The sequence below is a fragment of the Pundamilia nyererei genome, unplaced genomic scaffold (genome assembly GCF_000239375.1).
Source record: "Pundamilia nyererei isolate P.nyererei 1_Seehausen unplaced genomic scaffold, PunNye1.0 scaffold00009, whole genome shotgun sequence".
NCBI lineage: Eukaryota > Metazoa > Chordata > Actinopteri > Cichliformes > Cichlidae > Pundamilia > Pundamilia nyererei.
The window spans coordinates 272,946-297,217 of NW_005187410.1; the positions used below are offsets into that span (position 1 = coordinate 272,946).

Sequence of the window (24,272 nt, forward strand, 5' to 3'; positions counted from 1 at the left end):
GTATGGATGTAAAAGTTCACTGTTGTATGGCAGTGTTTGTCCACGCAGAGCTATAAAAGTCAAGTCATTTTCACTTAAAGTGAAGTCTGAAGTTGATGGGGAGCCAGAGCAACTGATTTAGCAACAGTGTGATATGTGAGTATTTAGAAGACTTAGTCAGAAGACTTAGTCAGAAGGCTTGCAGCGGCGTTGGAACAACTTGGAGACGTTCAAAGGAAGCCAAGTAAACAGTAATCCAGATGTGATTAAATGAAGGCATGGATGACAATCTACACAGTGTGACACAGTGGAACTTAAGTGATAAAAAGCGAGAGCGAACCAGAGAATCCAAAATGTAGACTAAGTCAAAGGTACCTCGATGTTCCTGTGTGAAGCGTACCTAGAGTTTCTGTTATGTTAGGTACAAATCAGTTGGGGGCACAAACAAGGACTTCTGTTTTCTCTCTTTCTGTATTAATAACCATTCATTCAGTGTACTAAATTCAAAGAAACTTAAAAGCATCGCTCTGTTGTTTATCCGTCTTTTTCAGCATGGTATTGCATGACATGTCCGATGCCTTTGTGGGCCTTTGTGCTGTAAAATTAAAAAGGATTCAGAACTCTGGTTTGGATTAAAATAACAGTTCCGAAAACCACTTTCGAGACATGATGCGTTCTTAATGATTTGCATGCCTCAGGATGCAAAATGCAATGGAAACTCCCAAATTGAAACATTTCACAACTTTGCAGGGCTTTTGAGTGCGTCAAATTGGTCGCTTTGGCAGCCCAGTTCTGGCCCACAAGCCATAAGATTGACATCCCTGCTTTAGGACACAAACAGACCCTAACCATGCCAGCAAGAGCTCCCCTGCATAATAGCTGCCAGATCCTTTCTCTGTAGCGGCAAAGGTTTCTTTTTCCTTTAATTTGTCACTTGTCTGTATCTAAAGGAAAGCACAACACAAACACATAAATACCCTCAGAAATGCAAACATAGTTTGTAATGCTATTTAAAACTTGGCTGAAGGAATTTTCTCTCAGTAAAATGCTGAAAACACCCCAAACATTCTACCTTCTTTCATAGTGCCATGGCTGTCAAGAGTAAAATAGTTTACTTTAATCCCTGTGCAACTGAAAAAAAAAATAACTGGATCACATTTAAGGCTTTTAAGCTGTTATGGTGGGGGGAAAAGCATTGGTAGCAAGTGTGTTTGCAATTTTTTATCTCTACGACACCACAAATTTGTAAAAACGCTGATTCTCGCATGACCTCTCCAAAACAAATGATGAAGTCTTCAGAAATGACAGGAGATTCACCCACACTACAAAGAGCTTTTGTGTGTGTGATTTTCAAAACAGTGGGAGTGCCAGGAGTTCAGCTGCAGTGTAGTAGCTGCATTGTCTTCTTTATAAAGTCAAAGCAGATTTTTAATGCACAGATTAGAGGCAAGTCGCTGTAGGATGGAGTCATCCTATATGCTGCTTTTATACATTATATTGCTTTTTCTTGCTGATTAAAGCACATATTATATAAAATACTTAGTAGTACAACACAGCACGTGTGTTACAATCAGGATCCATATACATGTGTATATGAAATCAGTGGTGTGTTTTTTCTCTAAACTTTAATCATACTGCTCTCTGAATCATTTTTCATTTTTTCTCTATGTCTGGGTTTGCAGCCTACTCATGCTTGTACTCTTGGCCACACAATCTCACACACACAATGTCCTTGAAATTAGCTAACAACTCTAGAAAAGGACTCTCTTAGGTGACGGTGATTAAGCCATAGGCTGAGTCGTATTGGGAAACACACACACACACACGCACCCACACGCACAGGGGTTCCTATTAGATCGAGATGCATCAATAATTTAGCCCTCTCCATCACTCTCACACAGTGGGGGTGCAGGGGCATGTTGACGACGTGCGAGCAGACGTGCGAGTGCTTGATGTGTGTGCGTGCGCACGCGCGTGTGTGTGTCATCATTTAAAAGCCAATAAGGAGGACCCAGCTGGAGCCTCTGCTGATCTGTGGCCCTGTTCAGACCAGGTATTAACATTAATTTTGAGTGATCCAATCATAAGTAGACAGCTCCAGATTTTAATGCAACAAAGATGCAATAACATCCCATCACTCAGACCTCATTGAGAGGTGGGGTGAGCCACATATGGGCAAATTGTTTTTGCAGTTGCTACATCATTGCGAGCCACTTAAAAGGACCTTCTACTCAAGTGGCGTGCCTACTGCAGGTGCAAAGCAGCAGTGCGTCTGGCAGAGTCCTGCACTTGCTTGATTACCCACAGCTTGTCATTAGCTATTTGTTTTTGCATAATGCTGTTGGCCGCTTGCTCAAGAAAAAATTACAGCCCATTTAGATCATATTGTTGGGTTCTAACAGATATTACTGGGATTTGTGGTAACTTTTTGTGATAACAGAAAGCAGATTTTTTTAAAAAGAAGCTTAGAGTGAATTAAAAATGGTGTCATCAAAGTGTTTAGTAAAAATGAAGCGGTTTGAGGTGGATGTGTTTAATATCTCGGGTACTTGTATTAAAGGGTCACAGCTGGTTTAGATTTGCTTGGAAATAATTGTGGGTAAGAGGTTGGTTCTTGAAGTCTGTTATACTATACAGATAGAGTGTGCATTTGCAAATGTTGACCTGTGCGTGACTCTGTTATTTGAGCTTGACAAACAGAAATAATATGCTTGTGTTTTCACATACAGAGACGGGAAGGTGAGGTTCAATCATAGGTTACTCAAGAACCGTGTGGAGATAGATTCTAATGCCAGACATGAGCTGACTTAGTATACTAAGATCCCTGTGTGTCTGCCCTACTGGATATGAAGTAAATACCACTTCCAGATCACTTGCATTGCTGGTTGATGTTGCACCAATTTGCACCAAAAGTTGTATCAACATTTTTTTTGCCAGAAAGCTTTGAGTTTTTTCTTGGGGCCCTCTGCATTAGTAGATCTCCCCTAAAGGGAAAGGGTGTTATTTTTTGACACTATTCTTTTAAACTATTAATTTAATTGCATGGGAAGCCGTGCAGAGCCGGTTGCTCTAATCTTTTCATGTCAGTACATTTCACGTGTTAAGAGCCATGCCAAAATAATTAATTTTTCATTATATACGTGTTATCTGATAATGTCTGTAGGTCTTTCAGAGCTTATGCAAGAGTTTGCATCACCACGTCTCTATTTCTAATCTCAACTGTATTGAAAAGAGAATTAAAACAAGAGGACAGAAACGATCTAATTTTACTGACTGCAGGAAATGTATCGTTAAATTTGTGATTCGTTTGATTCGGTAAGTTTGGGTGGATTTATTGGATGTGCCTGGGTTTTTTGGGGGGGTTAAATGTTTGAGAACAGTAGGGTGGATGATGTAAAGGAGTAGATATGCTTTGCATTTGAATATACTGTACCCGACATGACTTTGAGTGGATATATAATGAGCGGGCTGGTCTGTGTTGTGTAAGTTTGCAGCAGGAGCTGAAGGAGCTGATGTGGTTTCAGGTAGATGTGAGCTCAGTGTGCATAAGTTTGTGCTAAATGACACTGACTGACTTAAGTTTAATGATGGTAACGGGAGACATATTGGGACTTCCTTTGTTTTGTTCTGTTTTTGTTGTGGAGAGTTTCCACTTTTATGTATCCCTGCAGCAAAAGGAAGTTGGCACATGTCTGCCACCAGTTCTCTGCGTGTGTGTGTGTGTGTGTGCTTGTGCTAGTACATGCAACTGTCCTGCTGGCTTACCCTTTCGCAGTGCAGATATCAGCTCATCAGCTCGAGTCTCAGTATTACCCCTAGAGAGGAACTGACTCTCCAAATGGCACACGTTACAGTTAGCTCAACACATAATAGATGACCTTGGAGATTTCATTCAGCCAAAAGCACCAAATGAAGAACTGCGCCTATCAAAACTTCGCTCTCTTTTCTCTGTCATTTAATGCGCCATTTTCAGTGGAACAGCTGAAAATGTATGTGCGTCTGTGTATCCGTCCAGTTGTTGCATTCACAGACAGTAACTGGAATGTGTTTGTGTAAGTCACTTAGTGAAAGTGTTGGATGAATTCCTGACTGTGTGTGTGTGTGTGTGTGTCCTCTAGTCAACCTCATGAGAGCAAACTGAGTTATATCTGCAGCATCAATCCATCATGCTCATTAGCATATGATTTGGCTTTGATTAGCATATCTATTAAAATGGAAATGCAACATCACCAACACTGAACCCAGACAGGGCGGCCCTGTACACACTTTGTCTGAGTCTCTCTCTCCAACACACACACACTTATATACCACACATATCTCTCCAGGGGTTGCTCAGGGAATTTGTTGGAGGATGCCAAAGTTGATGATGTCTGTTAATGTATCAGATGCGTTAGCTTATATGTCATCTCTCTGTTCAGACATTTATTGTTAGAGACTCACTGCTTCATAGATATTTCTGAGCCAAGCTGTATTTTTCAAACTTATAAATATTCAGTCTGCTTTGATGACTAGAATACAAGAGTTAAAATTGAAAGGAGTTGTTCCTTTGGTCTTGTTCTGTGCCAAGTCATACCTTAATTTGGCATGAAGTGCCGATGAACTACATGTACATGTACAGTCTTTCTTTGGCATGCTTGCAGGCTGCACAGCATGTAACAATGGGCTGCCATTGGCCTGCAGGCAGCACTTTAAAGACCCTTGCTTTACACTGAAGAAAAATGTGAAGCGGAAATGTTAGACTTTCACTGAGGTAACAAAAGTGAAATACTCAGGTCTTAATGCGTATATAGTATTTATGTAAAAGCTGCAGGGTTTCTGTCTGAGTGAGGCGAAGGGAGGTTGAATTGCAAGCAACAGATACTTCAGTAACAAAGAGAAGCAGCGTAAGCACCGGAGTAAGAAGAATTAATGAGCGGCAGGTTCTTGTAATGATTGCTTGGATGACTAATTGGATTGTACAAGCAACGTGTGACAGTAAAACAACTTCACTGCCAGCTTAAACTACCTCAGAGCTCCATAATGGTCAGAAAATACAAATTGTTCCTTTCAGTAATCCCATTTGCAATCAAATATGTGCTCACGTCCACAGAAAACACAATCAGATTAGTTCATATAGGGGGTTTTCCAACGCTTGGTAAGTATTACAGATAATAACATAACATAATTCAATTTCTATGGAACACTCATTCTCATATTTTCACTACTTTTTTATGTCGATAAACACATTTTGCTCTTTCCTTGATAATATGATGCATACTGAGTACAGTAGGAAACGGCAATGATCAGGACTACACCAACAAACTTCTTGTTGCAGGTCAGTGCCTGACCACAAATAATCAAGATTGATTAGATTTACAGAGGTGCTTTTACCTCCTATACTGGTGCTTTTTCCCAGCACAGCGATCCATAATTTAGACGTCTAATACTTCTATTATATAGTGTATCGCATGTGTAACTGTTATAAATCAGGATTTAATAAGTAAAATTATTTATCAGCTGTAAGGGAACCTGGAATTTGATACTTTGCACTCGTAATTTATTGGCTTATTTTTTTCGAATTATTTTCCTTCTTTACCTCAACAAAATGATGCATCTTCTCCTCTGCCGGTAAATCACACTGTCTGTAAACAGACCACAACCTGTGCCGATAGTGTGAGCTCTTCTACCGTAAAGTAAAAAAAAAAATAAAGTAGGTGTTTCTTTCTCATCGATTTCTGGTTGAAAAAAATAAATAAATAAAATTGACACATTATTAAAATCCAGAGCTCTGACCAGATGTTAGAGTCACAGAGCCAACCTTTTTTTTTAATCACCCAGTTAATGAGGCTTTGGATTCATTCATTTTTGCCACGTCTTAAAAGGATGTTTTACCAAAACAACAGAAAAATGGTATTTCCAAAAGAGTGCAGTGTCAAGATTGCGTGTAAGAGGTGGAAACTGGGGTTATGCCACTAACCGTGTTGTATACGTATTTCTGGGAATTCCTTTTTCAAGGTGCAAATTATAGGGAGGATAATATTTAAATCAATAGTGCAAAGTAAGTGATTTACTGTGCACATAATTTCCTGCTAATTGTTCCAATATTTAACACCAAAAAGCAGCATGTCTCATTTTTTGTGCTTTATATTGAAATAAGCCGACTGCACCTGTTTAGAAAACAACACAGCTTTTGTAAATCACCCAGCTAACGACACCTATGAGCGCTATTTGGAGGTGGCCCCCACACTCTGCAGGTCAGTCCCCTGTTTAGTGAATCAGGCTGATTGTGTCTTCCCCCCCAAAAAAAATGTTTTTCCTGGAAATACTCTGTAAATAAATGTTTGAAACATGTACAAGACCATCTATTGGTGAGAAGAAAAGGAGTAAACTCTGGCAAGCAAAGTGAATGCTCACCTTTCTGTGGGTTATTTGAGTATCTGTGTGTTTGAGCTACTGTCAAAGTGTTACACAGAGGGAGTCTCACCAGACCTGCTGTTGTAAGTGATGATTCTTGTGCTGCTGGTCTGAAAAGCTGCCAGCAAGAACAAGCAGCAAGAGAGCCACACAAACACACTTGAATGTACTGGAGATGTACTTGAACCACTCAGGTCTGAAATCGAACACCTGAACGTCTTCTCTCTCATAGTTCCCTCCCCCTCTCCTCTCCTCTGCTCTCCTCGCAGTTAAATGAAACAGCCAAGCAGTTGATGGAGATTGACAAACCTATACCAGCTAATGCACCGGGTCCGAGCTCTGAGCCGGCCCCGTTGGGCCCCTGCTCTTCCGGGCCCTCCCCAAGCGCGTCCCCGTCTAATGGAAACGGCTTTGGCCATCGGAGAGGCGAAGGAAAGAAGAACGCCAAGAAGCGCCATTCGTTTACCGCTCTATCCGTCAGCCAGAGGGCTGCCCAGCTCAACAACAGACACAGCATGGAGATCTCCCACCCAGTCCTCATCAGCTCCTCTGACCCCAGAGCGGCTGCACGCATCCAGGTGCATGCGAACGCTGTGATGTACACAGACCCCATAATTACAGAACGCAGCAGATCTTTTATATCAGGGAAAATCAGTTTGTTTGAGCATAAGAAAATACTTGATTAGATGTAATGTGGCTCCATTATGTACAAGTACTATGCTTGTTTTGTATTTAAAAAGTGTATAGTGAAAATCACTTGGATTTTTTGTGCATTTTCTAGTTAAACAGCAGTCAACAAATGCCTTGCTTGGCATGTAATATATCTGCGGGGAACTAATATCAGCCAGTGTATTGCCCCTGCTGATTCCTTGGTTTCACCTCTAAGGCATTGCTTGCATTTCACAAACCAGAGTTCACTTCAGTCACTCTGTTACTCTAGTTTTAATAACTTATTCCCCAATCACCTACTCGTCCAGTTCCATGTAAATAAAATCATTCCTCTTATTTACAGCATTTCACTAGAGACGCATTGCTCTTGCAAATACTGCCTCTGGTTGTATTTAGACGTGGGATCAGTTTGTATTCTGTGAATAATACCCAGCATGTATACTGTAAATCTGCATGTGGGTTGTAGGCATTTTCATCGTATATCTTTCTGCATTTCTTTAGGATCCATCTCCCCCAGGTCCCTCTCCCTCCTCAGCAGGGGTGCTGGTGCCCCCCAAAGTGGCATCCATAACCTCTGAGCTGCTGGCCCATGCCAAGGTTCAGCTCCCACTCAACATGTGAGTATGCCTCAGTGCTGTGAGTTCACCCAGCTGTGACTTTCTTTTCTCTTTTTTCCACCTGCCCATTCTGTTTATCACAGCATACGTGCGACTCAGATCCAAGCTTGATTTCACAAGCCGCCTGTTGGCAGGGTTAAAAATATTTCCTTTGTTGTGCTCTGAGATATTGGCCGTGTTCCACCACCTCTGCACATTCGCTCCTCCACTGGTCAATGATGAAATTCTCCCCAGACAGGAAAATTGCACCTCTGTTATGCTATTTCCTCACTTGTGCGATGCTTACGTCAGTGTTTCGTAACAAGGCTCTTAACAGCATTTTACTGTACAGGTTTTTGTTATTTCATTAAAATGACCATGTTAAGAGGGATGAGAGATGCACACAAAAAAGATTTCTGTCATAAAGATTATGACATAAAAAGTGAGACTATGACTATCACACTAACATTGCATAAAAAGAGGTGTTATGCATTAGGATGTGCATGATAAAGTAATTTATTGCTGCAGTTGGAGACTTTATCTTTACACAAACACACAAAAACTACATTGAATCCTTTGGAAAATTTAGGTGGTCAGCAGTCCTGGGGAAGTGCCACTGCTAACCTAGTTTTACCACATAACTAACCTACAAACAAATTAACTAGGAAAATAAAGGTCTCTTCAAGGTGAGCATGTGATTGTTCTCTTGTGCTTCCATTGCTGCATGGACCAATTTTGAGAGTGAGACCTTGAGGGTGTGGATATTTTTGGAAAGTGAGGACACCTGCTTAGTCTGCGCGCCATACAAGGTTAGAATTAGAACTATGGTATAATAACAATGGACAGACATTAATGAAACTCAATATTCTTTCAAATTACAAAAAGATAATAGCGTTATTTTTTCAGGGTAAAAAAAAGAGATTTGTAAAAGTTTGAATTTCTAAAGCTTTGGGCTCGAACAGAAAAACTGACTATTTAGTGTAAACCACAGCAAAAGTGTTTACTTTGGTATAACTTTTAAAGTGTCAGTGTTTGGGAATTGGGACATTTAGGGGTTTTGTTTTTTTATTGTATTATTTTGTAGGATTTATTTGTATCTGCTTGTTTGTTTTATTATTACTATAAATCATTCTTCAAACAAATAACAAAGACATTGTGTTAAAAAAGAAACCCATACATTTGTGCCAAGAACAACATTACACCAGTGAAGATCTTCACTTGTATAGAAGTAGAAGTTCGCGTGTGTGTATGCGCGTGTGTGCGATGGCCTGTGTGTGTGCTGTTTACTATTAACCGGTGTCCTTCCTGCAGGATGTGAGCCAAATACAGCAACATTGTCAGATTTAATAATATCACTTTCCAAGTAGTAGGTACACACTCAGACGTGCGCTCTCTCACGCACACACACAAACACACACACAATATGCACACGTGCATCCGGAGTGAGTTCATACTACTGATGAGGTCGGACGTTTTCCTCTTGACCTGGCAACTGTTCCTGTTGCCATGGGGAGACCGAAGACAGTCCCTACATCTGTTACCATGGAAACGGGAAGGCAGCATATATAGTACTTGTTTACTTTCTGGTATTATCGTCTTCTGTTGGAATCTGGCACCACACAACTATGAGTGCACTCCAGCACCGGTACCGGGATATCATGTATATGTAGTAGTTGTGGAACCCACAAAACTCAATATACAGTCACATTTAGGACATTTCAAAATACTACACTGATCAATAAATGTGTGTGTAAACACATAAACCAAGACACGTATGGCAAAGTGTAACATTCACCTCTAGTGGTCACACTGGTCCTTCAGACAGAAAAAAAGTGTTGTCCTGTAAAAATAGGAAGTATGCAAAAAAGGTGTTACGTCTTTTGATGTTTTCTTCTTTTTAACAGTGTTTTTGTTGTCTTATAGTTCAAATTGTCATAACAGTAAATTGAAGCTATTGTAAGATCTGTCTAAATATATTCTTTCTTATTTAGTATTCAACAACTGTACAACTGCATTACAGAATTAATTCTTAGACACATTAGTGGATAAGTAAAGGTAAAACATTGACGATGCATTTACATAATGACTGAAACTAGCACCACTGAAGGAACAATGGGCTGGGAGTTCAGTTCCTTCATAAAATGCACTATCTATAAGACTGGGGAAACCTGCAGTCAGCTGAGACTGAAGAAGTCACTTGGATGAGTGATGAAATGTTTCTCCCACTGAAAACGCTACATCCAGATGAACAGAATCAACTTTTGGAGTAAAACATTATACATGCTGTACATGTATATATTTATTTGCAGTGTTAGGGTGATAATCATAGTCTCACTTAAACCAGTAATTGACAACTGTTCGTGTTTGCAGTCCCACTCCTTCCCTCTATTTCTAAAGGAGACAGTAATACACAGACATGAAATATACAGCAAAAACAGGGGATTTATAGTGGAAGGACCAAACAGCACTGCCTTATTAAAAGATTGAATTGCTGCTGTTCACTCGGAGTAATCCACATGCATGCTTTAAGAAGAAGATGTCCAGTGGGAGTTTATAATTAGGTGAACAGTTGTTCAAGATTTCCTTTAGAGTTAAATATTGTTATTATATGACTCGCTTTTGCAATGCAGCTTGTCACTTGTCTTTCTCAGATACCTGGCATTATATGCCTACAAACCCCAGAAGGCTGACGAGCTGGAGCTTAGAAAAGGGGAGATGTATCGGGTGACAGAGAAGTGTCAAGACGGATGGTTCAAAGGCACGTCACTGAGAACTGCTGCCTCTGGCGTCTTCCCGGGAAACTATGTCACTCCTGTGTCCAGGTGAGAGCGGAAAGTACTGCATGCATGTGGTTAAATAGTGAAAGAAACTACCACTGCATGAACACTTGGCAACTTAGTTATGCAATGACAGATGTTGTTGAGATGTGTCCATCCATCCACTTGTCTGCTGTGGTAAAACTACAGTGTTCTGAAGACAGATAACAGAGATACCCACCCCGGGTGTTCTTACCTTGTTGTTTGATGTAAGCTAAATAAACTGGGACCCCACGCTGAGCATTTTTACTTCATTACCAAAGCTGAAAAGCAAAACAGTAAAGTGAAATGAAATGGTTGTCACATCGAGACTTGATGCTCACCCTTGTGTCCATTTATATTTTCTCTTCCTGCTGAGTGGAAAATCCATTTGAAGTCTAGCCTTTATTAAGGCAAGGCTTTCAGCTTCTGTGACTGAAGTAAAAGGCAATAAAAGTATCTTATGCTGTGCTACATCAACTTCACTTTCATCAATTTAATAGAGCCTATAATCTTTTCTAAATCCACAGTACAAAGAGCTGCATACAAGACAACAATTACTTAACAAGCAGATTTTATGACAGCATAAAGTTTATAGTGCACTTGTGGGTTCAACATATTGGTAAAAGTGGTCATTTACCTGGTGATGGCTTGTTTTCACGAACACCCAAATGGTGCATTATGTTTGATTTTTGAATTAGTCTTAGTTATGCTGGGCCTTAAAGAAGTAATAAAGGTACAATTAAAGCACCTTAGCTTTTAGAGAATTCCACTAGCTCTTATTATGACTGCCAATCATATCAGCTGTGGTGATGAAGCTTAGAGTACAGTTAATCTCGTTCACCGAAGATGGACAAGTAAGTTCAACTGAATTTCTCCACAGTATAAGCAGAGGGCACATGAGTTAAATTTTTAATCTCTTTATGCCCTGTTAAAGCCTTTTTGCCCTCTTATTTTTTTAAATGTACCCAGCATTGCAATCAAATCAGACGCACACCCCAATTTTGTCCTCTCACAAAGGCAATGTGAATGGTGTTATCAACATAGTTGTTGTAATTTACTGTGTAATTTTTTTGCAGTCATTACTTAGTTGCAGACTGAAATGTGCAATTTGCCCGGTATTATGGCATGGCAATTGCACATGTGTTTTTCTGCACTCAGGCTGCCTCTCGTCACAAAGGCACACCCAAAAAGGTAATTTTGGGGGGCTTTAGTTGGAGAAAGGTGCAATCTGTGCATATTATCTCCAACGTGGCTACAAAAACCACCAAAATGATTAGGTCGAGCCAGCACATTTACCAGAAGTATGATCTGGGAAGCCATTGCTAGGAGCGAAACTGTATATTGCTGTGAAGACAAGAAGAAACAAAGTGTAGTGCAAAAATGTCTTAATCTTGATCTAATCCATTCTTAATCAATTCAATGTTGTTACATGACGATTAAATTAAATACATCATAAAATGTAACCAGTCCGACACTACTGGCTCTGCCGTTCTAGTGTTTGGCTTCCGCAGCCTCACCGTAGATCATTGCGACTGTCGTCATTATTATAATTACCATCCTCGTCGTTACTTAGTAGTACAGCTACTTCTCGTAGCTGTCCAAAACAAATAAACCAGTAAAAATGGTGTGCTGAAATATTTTGCAACTTAATTACCCTCATTATTCCCATATGCATTAAAACGTTTTCAGTCGCTTTATATCTCATCTGTATTCCGCTCCATGATGCAGTCAAGAAAAAGGAGAGAAGAAAATGAAAGCAAGGCACAGTAACAGTAATGGAAGAAAAGAGAGCCAAAAAAATGAGAGAGAGGAAGGTAATGAGAAGCTGGAGAGCATGATGAGGCTATGCAGGATAAACAGGGAAAGCGAATGGAGGGAAGCAAAATGTGAGAGGAGAAGAAAACGGTTGAAAGGGAATAGAATGGGTTTGACAAAGGAAAAGGTGAAGAAGGGCGTGAATTATGGAAAGAAATTCAAACAGAAGATGGCTGAAAGAGAAATTGACAGAGTGAGGAGGAGGAGCAGGAGAGAGAAGAAGGAAGAGAAAGCAAAAGAAAATGATACAAAGACATGAAACGGGTGCAAAAACAGCAGGTGTCCTTCTCCAGTGGATATGAATGGCTGCTTCACATTTTGCAATTATGCAATCCCAAGAAGAGAGAAACAGAGAAAGACAGGATGGGCGAGTAATCAAATGAGAGGCAATTTGTTATTTTTACGCAAGCATACTCTCTCCCTCTCTGCCTTCCTCCCTCCTTACACCCCCCACCCCTACCCCCCACCCCCCTTTGTCTGCAGTGCAGCTCAGAAATTTCTCAGTATGATAATGAGAAGCTGCCAAAGATATGCACACAGAAACACACTGACTTGATCAAACACATAAATGCATGTTTATTTTAGAGCTACACAGGTGGCCCATACTGGCAAATTTAAATTTCACTTTGAATATTTGCATATTTGTTGTGGAATTCATTATCCTGGTTAATGCAAACCGTGAGTATACATAACAAATGCATGTGATTAAACATAAGACTCCCAAGAAGCCTTTTGATTGTTGTGTTGCCGGATTAATTTCCGATCTTGAACTCATACTGGGGGGAAAAAAAATCCTCTTTTGTATGAAATCTTCAAACTTACTCATAAGTAAGGCCAAAAACGCCTGCTAAAAGACCTGAGTTAAACCCAGCACACACTTTAAGCAGTTGAATTTAGTGTGTCGAAGAAACAGTGGATAACTTTGCAGTTTCTTTTGGCAAAAACACACACAGGGAGAGAAAGCCATAACTCTGTATGTGTCTGACGGGAAGTCGATGGGCAACCATAAGTGTGTGAATACCGCTGCGTCAATAATGTTCAGCTCACTGTTCTGCCATTCAGCACTCTGCAGACAGAAACATGAGCAGTCTGCAACGCCATATATGTTACAGCAGGACACTTTCTCGTGCTGATCCACCGGTCAGATAATAGTACTGGAATTTTTCACTTTGACAGAGGGTAATAGTACTGACAGGGAAGCTTGCAAATTTTAATTTTGGATTCAGTACTGGCTCATAATTAACATTTAACATAACTCCTGATGAGTTTATTGTCTCGGTCGCTTATTAAGTATGATATGATGTTTGTTTTTTCAGTTATATTCCCCATTGTGCTACGGTCTCACTAGGGAAAGCAGTGGTTAGAGACCGCAGCATGACTAAATTACTGTGACTGCGTGCAATGAACTTAAAGTCTTGTTGCCTTTGAAATGGTTGCTTCAAAGAAAGGGACCAGGTCTGCAACCACTTGTAGTCAGCTGCTGTCTTTAAAGTGACTTTGATGCAATAAGATAAAACTGCATTCACTATCAATCTGCTACCAGTCTATCAGTTTAAATCTGAATGGGATCACATTTGCATTTGAATGCAATTAATTTCTGATAATATGGCAATTAACCGTGATAAATTAGTAAAAAGGGTAAATCTGTTATCTGTTAACTAGTTGCATTTATCGTTCACCAGAAGGCCAGAATTAGTTCCCAGAGTTGCTGCAGGTTGGTAAGGACTGGGGTAGCCATTTTTAAAGACTTTTCCCTCATTTTTTTTCTGTTTTTACTTTAAATATGGCTAACTTACAATGCAAACACCATGCTGTGTTAAAGAAGACTATAGCTAGAGACCATATAAAGGATGCTAACTAAACTAATATATCATTGGGTAAATCTGTCCAATCAGATTTTCCTTTGCAATGGTTGTATGTTTAGGGCCCTTCCACACTGGCTTTACTTTTCAAACCAAAAGCTATCTCCATCTTATTTTTATACATGGAGATGGCTTCTGGTCTTGGATTGTAAAGCTACTTTCTCACGTCAGCTTGAGATGAATACACAGCTGGAGTTGACCACATTAAAGTGTAGGTTTTCAAGCTCCGATTTGCTACTTAGCATTAAATGGGTATTTGAGTTACCGAGCAAATAAACAGAAGAGGGCTGTCAGGGGCCAGTGGTACATCAAATTTCAAGGCAATATGTTCAACAGTTTTTACTCTAAACCACTGAAATGAATCTTAATGTGGCACTAGAAGAAAAGTCACTGTATTGAAAGAGACTGATGTTTTCAGAGCAGTAAATGTTAATGGGTCACAAGTACAGTAGAAAGCAGTTGTAATTAAATGATAAAATTAATTTAATAAAAAGTCTATATCGCTTTCACCTTTTTTCGTTGAAGGGCTCCATTTGGAGTTGGTGCTACTCGGAGCTCGTGTTTGTCCAGCCCAGGAGGAGGAAGTGGCTGCAGTCAGGTGGCAAGTAAAATCTTAGACCCCTCGTCTCCAGGATCCCCGGGGCCCTCTTCGTCCCGTCCTGGCACCCCACTGGTAAATGCAGCCAACGCTGTTAACAGCATCAGTCCCGCCTCTTCGCCACAAACTGCTGCCGCCCAGCTGAAAAACTGCCTGCGCTCCAGCCAGCATACCAACCAAGCACGCACCTCAATGCAGCTGGGTGAGCAGAAACATTTTAAATCTATATATTTCTACTTGGTCAAAAGTTTTGCACAAGTTTTCCTCTTGTGAGAAAAAATTACTAATTGGATTTTAATGTACTAAACCCAAATATAACAATTAAAGTAGACTATCATATCTGTTTTCTTGTGCTTTTGTTAGCTTGTCATAATGACAAGAACTGTTCTATTCTATTCTATTCTATTCTATTCTATTCTATTCTATTCTAAACCACCTTTCTTCATTATGGAACAATTTATAAGCCAGAAAAAGGTCTATATACAGCACGGAAGAGAGCATAACAGTGTCGTTCCCCTTCATTTCGTAAAAGCAGCTGTACTGAGCCTAGCCTGCCAGGCCAGGTTAAGGCTACTGCATCCAGGTGGGATGTTGTGACACAGAGAAAAAGTCTTTTTTTTTCAGTTACCTAGAGTATCACATAGATGTATTGCTTTAATCGCATGTTTATTTTTCTTTAATGCAGGGTAACAGCAAAGGAGATCCTGAAAAATATCATGCATGGGTTTTTGTAATATGCTTTAAAAACTTTACTTTGCAGCATTACAGATTTCAGGCTAATAGGACTGTTAGTTTCAAGTTCAGAGTTAGCAAAAAGCAAAGGTTTGACTAACAAACTGACACAGGCAGTATGTTCTATGATTGGTAAAAGATTTTACTTTGATGATAAATCAGTTATTCCGAAATTGACGTATACTTCTGAGAAACAAAGAATAAGGTTTTCCGCAGGAGAAGGGGAAACATTAAAGCCTCTTTAAATGACAGATGACTGAATCTTTCCTGCAAAGAAATATTCAGTAAAAAGAAATCATACGGGGATGTGCAGTATTTTTACAGTTTTAATGTGCTTCAGTAAAACTGCTCAGCAGCCTCCAGCCTTAAAGGAGCCAAGTCCAGATTATTTGGGGTGCTATAGCATTGTTTCCCCGTAGTCTTTGATTACAGAATAATGGAATATTGAACAGTCATTAATTCAAGTAGCTACCATATGCAGTTTTACAAGTAACCTCTTTAATCTTCAGCTTCTTCCATGTTGTTAGTCATGTGCTGATTGTTTTTGGCAGCAGCTAAATAAAAGCAAACAAGAAAAATGTGCCTAAATAAATGAAACCCAGTTAGTATTGTTCACATAGACAAAATATCCAAAGGTATGTGCACACTTGGCTTTTAAAGTATATTGTGCTGGCAAGCAGTTGTGCACTAATGATGAACAAAGTGCACATATCCACCCAGGTTTTCCCAAACCAGACAGAGAAAAACCCTGATCTAATAGCTGGTGAATTTTTTATTAGTCAACATGATAACCAAGGTTTCTTTTTATAACCCTGCTTCGCTTTAATACATTCATAAAATACGCTCATCATCTTTATTAGGTATGCCTTGCGAGTATTAGGTTGGTTCCCCCTTTGCCTTTAGAACGAACTCAATTCTTCGTGGCATAGCTTCAACGAGGTGAGATTTTGGTCCACATTGACATGAAAGCATCACACACTTGCTGCAGATTTGTCGACTGGACAGACTTGGTGTGAATCTCCTGTTTCACCCTGTCTCAAAGTGCTGTATTGGATCGACAAATTGTGTCTGGAGATGCCATTTGATTACAGTTAACCCGTTGTCATGTTCAAGAAATCTGTTTGAAATTATGTAAGCTCTGTGACGTGGCACATTATCCCGCTGAAAGCAGCCAATCAGAAGGAAGGACATGTCATCCTAGTAGTCTGTGGGGTTTGAATGATGCCCCTCTCTGGTCTTTTGCTTGAAAGTATTCTGTTTCAAGGTTTGCCATGTTGTGCCTTCTGAGATGCTCTTCTGTATACCTTTGTTGAAACCTGTAGTTTGTTGAGTTACTGTTGCTATCCTGTCATCTTGAAGCCATCTGGTCTTGCTCGTCTGATCTCTGGCACCTGCAAAACTACCGCTCACTGGATAGTTTCTCTCAGGGAGTTTGGTTGAGAGTCTCTTAAATCACCTTTCTTCCCCATTTGGATGTTCAGTTTGAACTTCATCAGGTTGTTTTTGCCACGTCTACAAGCCTAAATGCACTGAGTTGCCTGCACGTGATTGCCAGATTAGATAACAAGCAGCTGAATAGGTATACCTAATAAAATGGCCCAGAGGGTATGCTGTGGGGTAAATATAATGTATTTCCAACAATCGTATTGTCTGTATCTGCAGCATGTTGATTGCAACCGGTTGCAGTCCTCAGTAAAGCAGCAAAACCTAAATATAGACACTAAAACATTTTTGTTAAATTTAGAAAAAACTTGTGATCGTGGGACATTATTTAATGTGCATCATACACATACACTCAATCATTGCATTTTACCCCATAAACCTTAAGGAACAACACTAAAGATGGGAGTTTATGTTCAGAGAGGCTGTACAAGAACACATTGTACCTCAGCTGGATAATTTAGCACAATGTCAGTGTTACTACATGCACTCACACATAAAGACACTGGACTTCTGCACACAACACAGACATTTCTAAGCACTCTGATCATGCAGTGTTACTGCTTTTGCCAGAAGCACCCTTACACACAGTTCCCAGAAACACACACACACAGCAGTGTCCATACGACACATCAGCCTTGTTCTCTCTTTGAATCTTTGCTTTCTCCCTTTGAGAAAATAATGGTGAGTGTTTCATTTGGGAAGCTAAAGAGTACACACTGTGAGGAGACAGCCAAGAATAACACACATACACACACGAGCACTCCCACGTACATACGTACACACAAGTGAACACACAGACTCACAAAACACACAGCTGAATGACATCACTGTGCTTTTTGTTTTATGGAGGCGTAATGACAGAGCTTCTCCTTTCGCTCTGTTTTTCTCTCCCTCTCTTGCACTCCCTCTCGCATATATGCGCACACAAACGCACGCACGCACACGAACATGCACACACACGCATCTGTTCTCAATTACAAAAGAAAGTATGCGCATAGCTCTGGCATTTTGGGGGTTTTCACATGACCGGTACACCTCTCTGTGGATTTCTGCCTCTGTTCTGCAGTGTAGAAGAGCAGGTGGCTAGCAACCATATGTGTCCATTTGTGCGTGCACATGCATACACAAACACACTCACGTGCTTGCCTGAATGTTGTCGTGGAATTGTATATTTGTGCACTTTTATTCTCACGAGAAACAAACTCAGCCCTAATAGTGTTAAATTGCATTTCCTACATTATAAATTTAATTAATACAATTATAAATGCATGAAGTAATGCATTATAATGACTATTATCTTAGCTGTTGGACAAGTTGGTTTCTAAACAGACGTTATAAACTTGCAGGTTTGGAAGACTTCTCATGTAGGAACTAAAGTGGTTACAACTTCTTTGCATATTTGCACCAACATGGGTGTTGACAATCGGCTGACTGTACTGTGTCTATGTTTTCTATCCTGTGCAAATTGCACCAGAGCCTTGGACACAATAATGTATCAAGTAATTTAGTGTTAGCCAGTATATGAGGAGTATCAGGAGACAGAGGGGTGAGGTAGCACGGGTACATCTTAAACAAGCTAAGATGACTTTGAAAGTAATAATGATGCTAACTGCTTACAGATACAGGCAGACCTATTACTTCCGAGACACAATTTTAAAACCAGCCCTCTCCTGCAATATTAAGTGATTATTCAGTGAGACTCAATGTCAAACCACTGATTTGTTCCCTCCAGGGCCTAATACCGAGTGACGGCTACAGTCAGTGAAGGCCGCTCATTTATACTAATCCACACTGCATCTTTGTGTCTTCCAGTCCACAGTCCCTCTGCTGCAAGCCCGGAACGCCCCACGGTGGCCATATCTCCCCTTCGTTCTCAGAGCTCCTCCCCGTCGCGCTGCCCTGGCCAATCGGGTCGTCCTCTCTCCATGGTGTCTCCGGGACCCAGCTTAGGGCCCTCGCCCCTCTCTTCCCCGGCTTCGCGCCCCATCCTCCCCCTCTCCTCCCCTCTCTCCTGCCTCACGCCTCCGAACGTGTCCGCGGTGCTCCTCAACGGAGAGTCAGCCAGTCCACTGCAACCGCCATCGCCGGGCCCCTCACACACCACAGCCCAAGGCGTCCTCGCGCCCAAAGCAGAGAAGGTGAGGCTCATTCTCGCTGATAATTCTGAAGACACTTTGCAGCAGAGAGCAAATATTATTAGCTTGCTTCAATATTTGTCTTTTTGTACAAACATTTGCCATCAGATTTTGAAAAAAAATTATTGGATTTTGTGAAATTACAGCCACAAGGACTTTTCCTCTAATGGAATAATTGGATGTCTTACATTACAATATGGCTTTCATTATTTTCTTCACATATATAATCACAAAACTGAACTGTTTTGTGGGAATTAGGTTCTATGAGAAATGAAAGTCACACCTCTTAATCATAAAATAACTATAAATGACTGTATTTATATCAGGGCAAGAATATTTCAGATCTATGGACATGAACACAGAAAAATATACCAGAATTGCCAAAAATTATTAATGAAAATGTTCACAGAATCGTTTTTCACGGCTGGAAATTCAACATGGCAAAACTCATCTGTCAGTTTGCGTATTTTGCCTGCACCTAAATTCCCTCATTTCAGACCGCCCAGCTCTTCTCATTTACACGGATAGTAACTGAGGGAACAAGTAATTGGTGCCACTTCTACTTTTATGTCTCCAGACATTATACTCCTCCTATTAATACTCATCACATATAGTTTAATTAATGTTCACACCACGCGAGGAGAAAATGTGTTTTGTCTTTCACCTTTCACAGCTAAGTAGGTGTGAAATCTGTGCTGTGTATGTCCTCTTCCTCGGTAAGTGTCATTCACCCAGGCAGCTGGCACAAACGCTGAGTGCCATCCTATATGTTATAAGAACCGCAGCGTTAAAGCTGTGGATGTTAAGTCGGACTGCTTTGACAGTGAATGATGGCACCGAAAGCTCACATCTGTCTCAGCTCCATTTGCTTCACTGTTGGCTTCACTGTCTGGGACAGCTAATCTAACTACGTGGCTAGCTGACAAACAGCTCATTGACTATGGAACAGCAGGCAGAGGCCTTGTTGACACTGTCACACTCATAGATGAAATGCCTCTCATTTTTTGTTAGGAGTTTGTGTTCCACATACTAATAAATATATTACAACTACGTGTAATTCATTTAAAATGGCTATTTATGACATCCTTTATTTCATTATGATTTTAAAGAATGCTGCCTTTTATCACTAAAATTATACACACTATGGTCTTCTCTTAACAACTTAACCAATTTACAGTTTTCTTAGGGGGCCTGGAGCCTATCCCAGCTGATATAGGGCCAGAGGCGCAGTAGAACCTAGACAGATAGCTAAAATGACAACTACACTTTCACACCCACGTCTACGGTCAGTTTCAAATCACCATTTGCCAAACAAGCACAGTTCCCTGTGCACACACAGGTACATGTACAGACCCAAGCTCACCTCTGCACCACCCTCCTAAAATCATATATTTGGAGGGTTTAAGGAGATTTTTCTCAGCTTTTAACTGATCACCTGGCTTAAACATCCTTTCTGAGCTGTCTCTGATCCCAAAAGAGCCTCTCAGTATGGATTTTTCTGTAGTTGTAACATCCATTTATCATCTAAATGCTGATTAAAATTTCAGAGGAAAGCCAGATAATTCGTCTTCTTTTCCGAAGACAAACGGGCTTGTTACAACCTAATTAATATTGGTTAAAAAACTGGGTATTGACATCTTTTGTCCCATTATATGACACTATCCTTTTGTACTTGGCTCGTTCGCGGTTGCATTGGCACAGCTGAAACATCAGGTATGAAATCAGCGTGGCGGTGAGGCTGCACAGACTTTGTTACAGAGGAAATGATGAAGCAGCTATGATAACTCTCTGCCAGACGCAGTTTAGGGTAATCTCTGTTCGACACACTGTCTAGAGTGCAAGCCAGCATTACAGACGCATATCACGCCGGACACTGAAATGCATTTGTACACCACTTCCAAGAGGCCTGCCCTCACAGGCCAACCGCCAAGAAAAAGGCTGTCAGAAGTGATTGCATGAAGTCTGAAAATGCCTTGAAACACTTTGGAGATTGATTGTAAATAAGTCTCACATTTAGCTGTATAGTGGTGTCATTAAATCATGTTGGAACCTTGATCCTTATACCCAGAGGCTCTTTTGTCCTTAAAGCGACAGCTATGACTAGGGAAAACAAGGACACCAAACTAAATAAGATATATGCATATGAAGGAGATGTTCATTCTTAAAATTTCCTGATTAATCTTTCTCAATTTTTCTTCTTTTTTTAAACCTAAGCAGAGTGTTGAGCGTGGGTGAATAAAATGGCAGAGTAATTAGCTCTGTGGGTGGACAGAAAGTGGCATCCAGTGCATTACTTCTATCAACCCCGATCTCCATGGTGCCTACTTTTAGAAGTGAAGTTAAAAACACTGCGACTTTAACACAGCTTTCTCACATTTAAAGTGTAACACAAGTTCACTCACACACGGGCATCAACGGTATTTATTTACATACTGTGCAAATCACAGACTGGACGGCAGAGTCACAAGCGATTAAATGCGAGTAGCTGCTGCCCCCTCGTGGTTCGTTTTGGAAGAACACCAGGGGCTCGACACACTCGTGCAAACAGACGCACACACAGATGAGCGCACACACTCGCAGGAGGCAGATTAAGCCTTTAAGCCAGCAGATGAAAGAAGAGAGGGAGTGATTATTCACTTTTTGTGCCATTTCACTCCCGCCTCCCTCCCTCTATCTCTATGCCTGAACCTCTCTGTTCTCTCTATCCTGCCCCCTGTATTTCTTTCCCACCCACTGTTGACCTTCTTCTTTTTCTCCCTCTTCTCTACCTCTTTCCCATTCTGACTTCTTTTCCTTTTTTCCTCCATCCTTCCATTCTTCTTCTATCTCTTTAATCTTTATTTTTTCCCCCCTCGCTCTCCCAAATTAGATTCCAGACAATCTGCATTTGCATGAAAAGGAAGAAAACCTGTGTTGCCAAAGCCGTGCAACATCTTATGCGTGTTATACCATGCCAGAGTACACTCGAGACAGCTGTATGTTATCCAGACAGTGAACACTTTTATTTTTAAAGAAGGCTGGGAAATAAAGAAAGGTGAGCAGTATTTTTTTAGGCATCTAACAAGAAAAAAACATATGTCTTTATTTAGAGGAATGCACATCCCTAAAGCGCTGCTTCTCTGAGTGTAGGAGCAGGTTATGCGGTTCATTTTCTGCAGTGGGTCTGCTGAGTCAAAGTGTTTTACAGCCTCCCCTGATGCTTTCCCAAGCACTTTTTTCTAACCATCCCACCTCCATAATAAGTTTGGTCATTAGGACTGAATTATTATTGGTCTCCTTTTTTGTTTTGCTTGATTTTATCAGTTATTTTAATACAGTTATCATCAAAACACTCAATCATCACTAATGGAATTTGGTTGTCCAAGATGTAATAATTGAATTTATCTGAGGGTTGCAACTCGGGATTATTTGCAATTTTGACCACAGCAAAAGGTTCCTGGTGTGGACCTCCTGGCCGATGGGGCCGTTCTTGTGTGGAGTTTGCGTGTTCTCATTGGGCCTGCGTTATTCCCACAAGGCCTCTGCAGATGCATGTTACTTTAACTGGTGATTCTAAATTGGCCATAAATGTGGATGTTAGAGGTGGTCTGAAAACACGTCTAGGGTATACACCACCTTTTTTTTAAGCCTTTTTTTGCTAATGATAGCCCCCTTTGACCCTAGGTTGAATAAGCTGTTGTGTAGATGAATACTCTGCTGGTTGTTTTCAGAGTTAATGGATTCAATTTCAGAAACTCCAGTTAGACAGCAGTTTTAAAGGTTAGCATGTTCGACCCTGTTTAGATTTAAGTTTAAACAATGACATCCTCTACACGTTGGCTTTCACGAAAGGAACAGAGTTTAATTTACAGACTGTCACAGGAAGCCATTTACACCTGAACAAATGACCTTTTTAAACTGTCCAAATTAAGTTATTGACCAGCCAAAGTAGGTGTATTTCATGCAGGAAACAAACAAGCCAAGATGAACAAAGTTTTGACATAAGTGCCTTTTTAACTAGTATTTTCGCTTGTTCGTTTCTTCGCTTGAGCACACATTTCAATGCAGTTTTGTGCTCATTAGTTATAATTAGTAAGAAGAAGTAATCCTCCCGAAAGTGTTGTGTTCTGGCTATTTCTCTGTGACAGATCATTACTCTTATCGCCCTCCATATTTAATGACGGCTTCTAGTTTTCACAACTTCATGCAGAACAGGCAGGTTTTCCGTCAAGCCTGGTTCAGTAGACGACAGTATTGTAAAGCCATCTGCAAAGGCTTGCAAATTTACTGTGACAGCTGGGCAGAACTATCACAAGGGCCAGTGAGCAGAATTCACTGAAGATATATAGACAGCGATATCTTAAATTTCAATTACATGGAAGAAGTGTAGTCTCCCTAAGGAAACATGATTAGTTTGGTTTCTCTGTTTTTGTTTGTCTGCTTGTTAGCAGGATTTGCTCTGGATCTCAAACTGTTTTAGCAATTTTTGGGATGACTCTTTTTTTTAACATTTGTTCATTATTCTGCATTGAAAGATGGTAGAGTTGGACATATGTTCACAGATCGTCTTCTTCTTCTTATCCAAGGACTCAGTTCATGTCCTTTGTCAAGTAAATTTTTAGTTTTACTTATTCCAGTCTGGAACTGCTCTTGTTTCTGATGCCATTACAGCTTATTGTTAATATCGTTATTATTATGTCAAGGTTCAGTTCAATTTCAGTAACAGGCTGCACAATATCTAATCAGCTGTATACTATAGCATGCTCAATAGCTTATGTAGAGTCCAGAGAAATCATTTGAGTTGGAATAAAAGTGATGAAAAATAACTCGAAACCTCGTGAATAACTTTTTGAAAAAGTGACTTTTTTCTTAGAATTGAATTTCAATGTCGCTTTTTTTTGTAGTTTCAGTTTAACGACAAAGAACACGTCTTTGTGTGATTCACTGTCAAAAGTGAGAGTACTGAAAGCAATAAACAGAGTCAAGAAAGGAGGTCAAAAGCTAAACCTTTGTCTGGTGTTTCATAATTTTAAACAGTTAAAAGGTATTACGCATATAATTAGAAGAATACTAGAGAGAAGTGGCACCTTATACAGTTTGTATGTGTAAGTTAGAGTTTTCATATACCGGTTTGTAGAAGATGTTAAACCTTTTAAAATTAGCTTGAATTCTCATTTTTGAATTCAGTGTTAGAAAAAAAAAGGTGTAGGTATAGCCCAAGCAAGTAAATGCAAGTAAATCTAAATATATATATATATATATATATATATATA

The 24,272-nt window shown here is 40.2% G+C and overlaps 1 protein-coding gene across 3 annotated transcripts in view; it reads left to right on the top strand.

Moving 5' to 3' along the window:
* Positions 1-24,272, top strand: part of LOC102202826 (SH3 domain-containing RING finger protein 3) — a 105,973-nt gene that overhangs the window by 72,055 nt on the left and 9,646 nt on the right. For all 3 annotated transcript variants that reach the window (XR_311460.2, XM_005723250.2, XM_005723251.2), the window contains 5 exons: positions 6,642-6,950; positions 7,543-7,658; positions 10,289-10,459; positions 14,638-14,912; positions 18,698-19,023. Coding sequence is in view for 2 of the 3 variants with exons in the window: in XM_005723250.2 (XP_005723307.2) it covers positions 6,642-6,950; positions 7,543-7,658; positions 10,289-10,459; positions 14,638-14,912; positions 18,698-19,023 (1,197 nt within the window). In the remaining variant the exon portion in view is untranslated. The remainder of the gene's footprint in view (positions 1-6,641; positions 6,951-7,542; positions 7,659-10,288; positions 10,460-14,637; positions 14,913-18,697; positions 19,024-24,272) is intronic.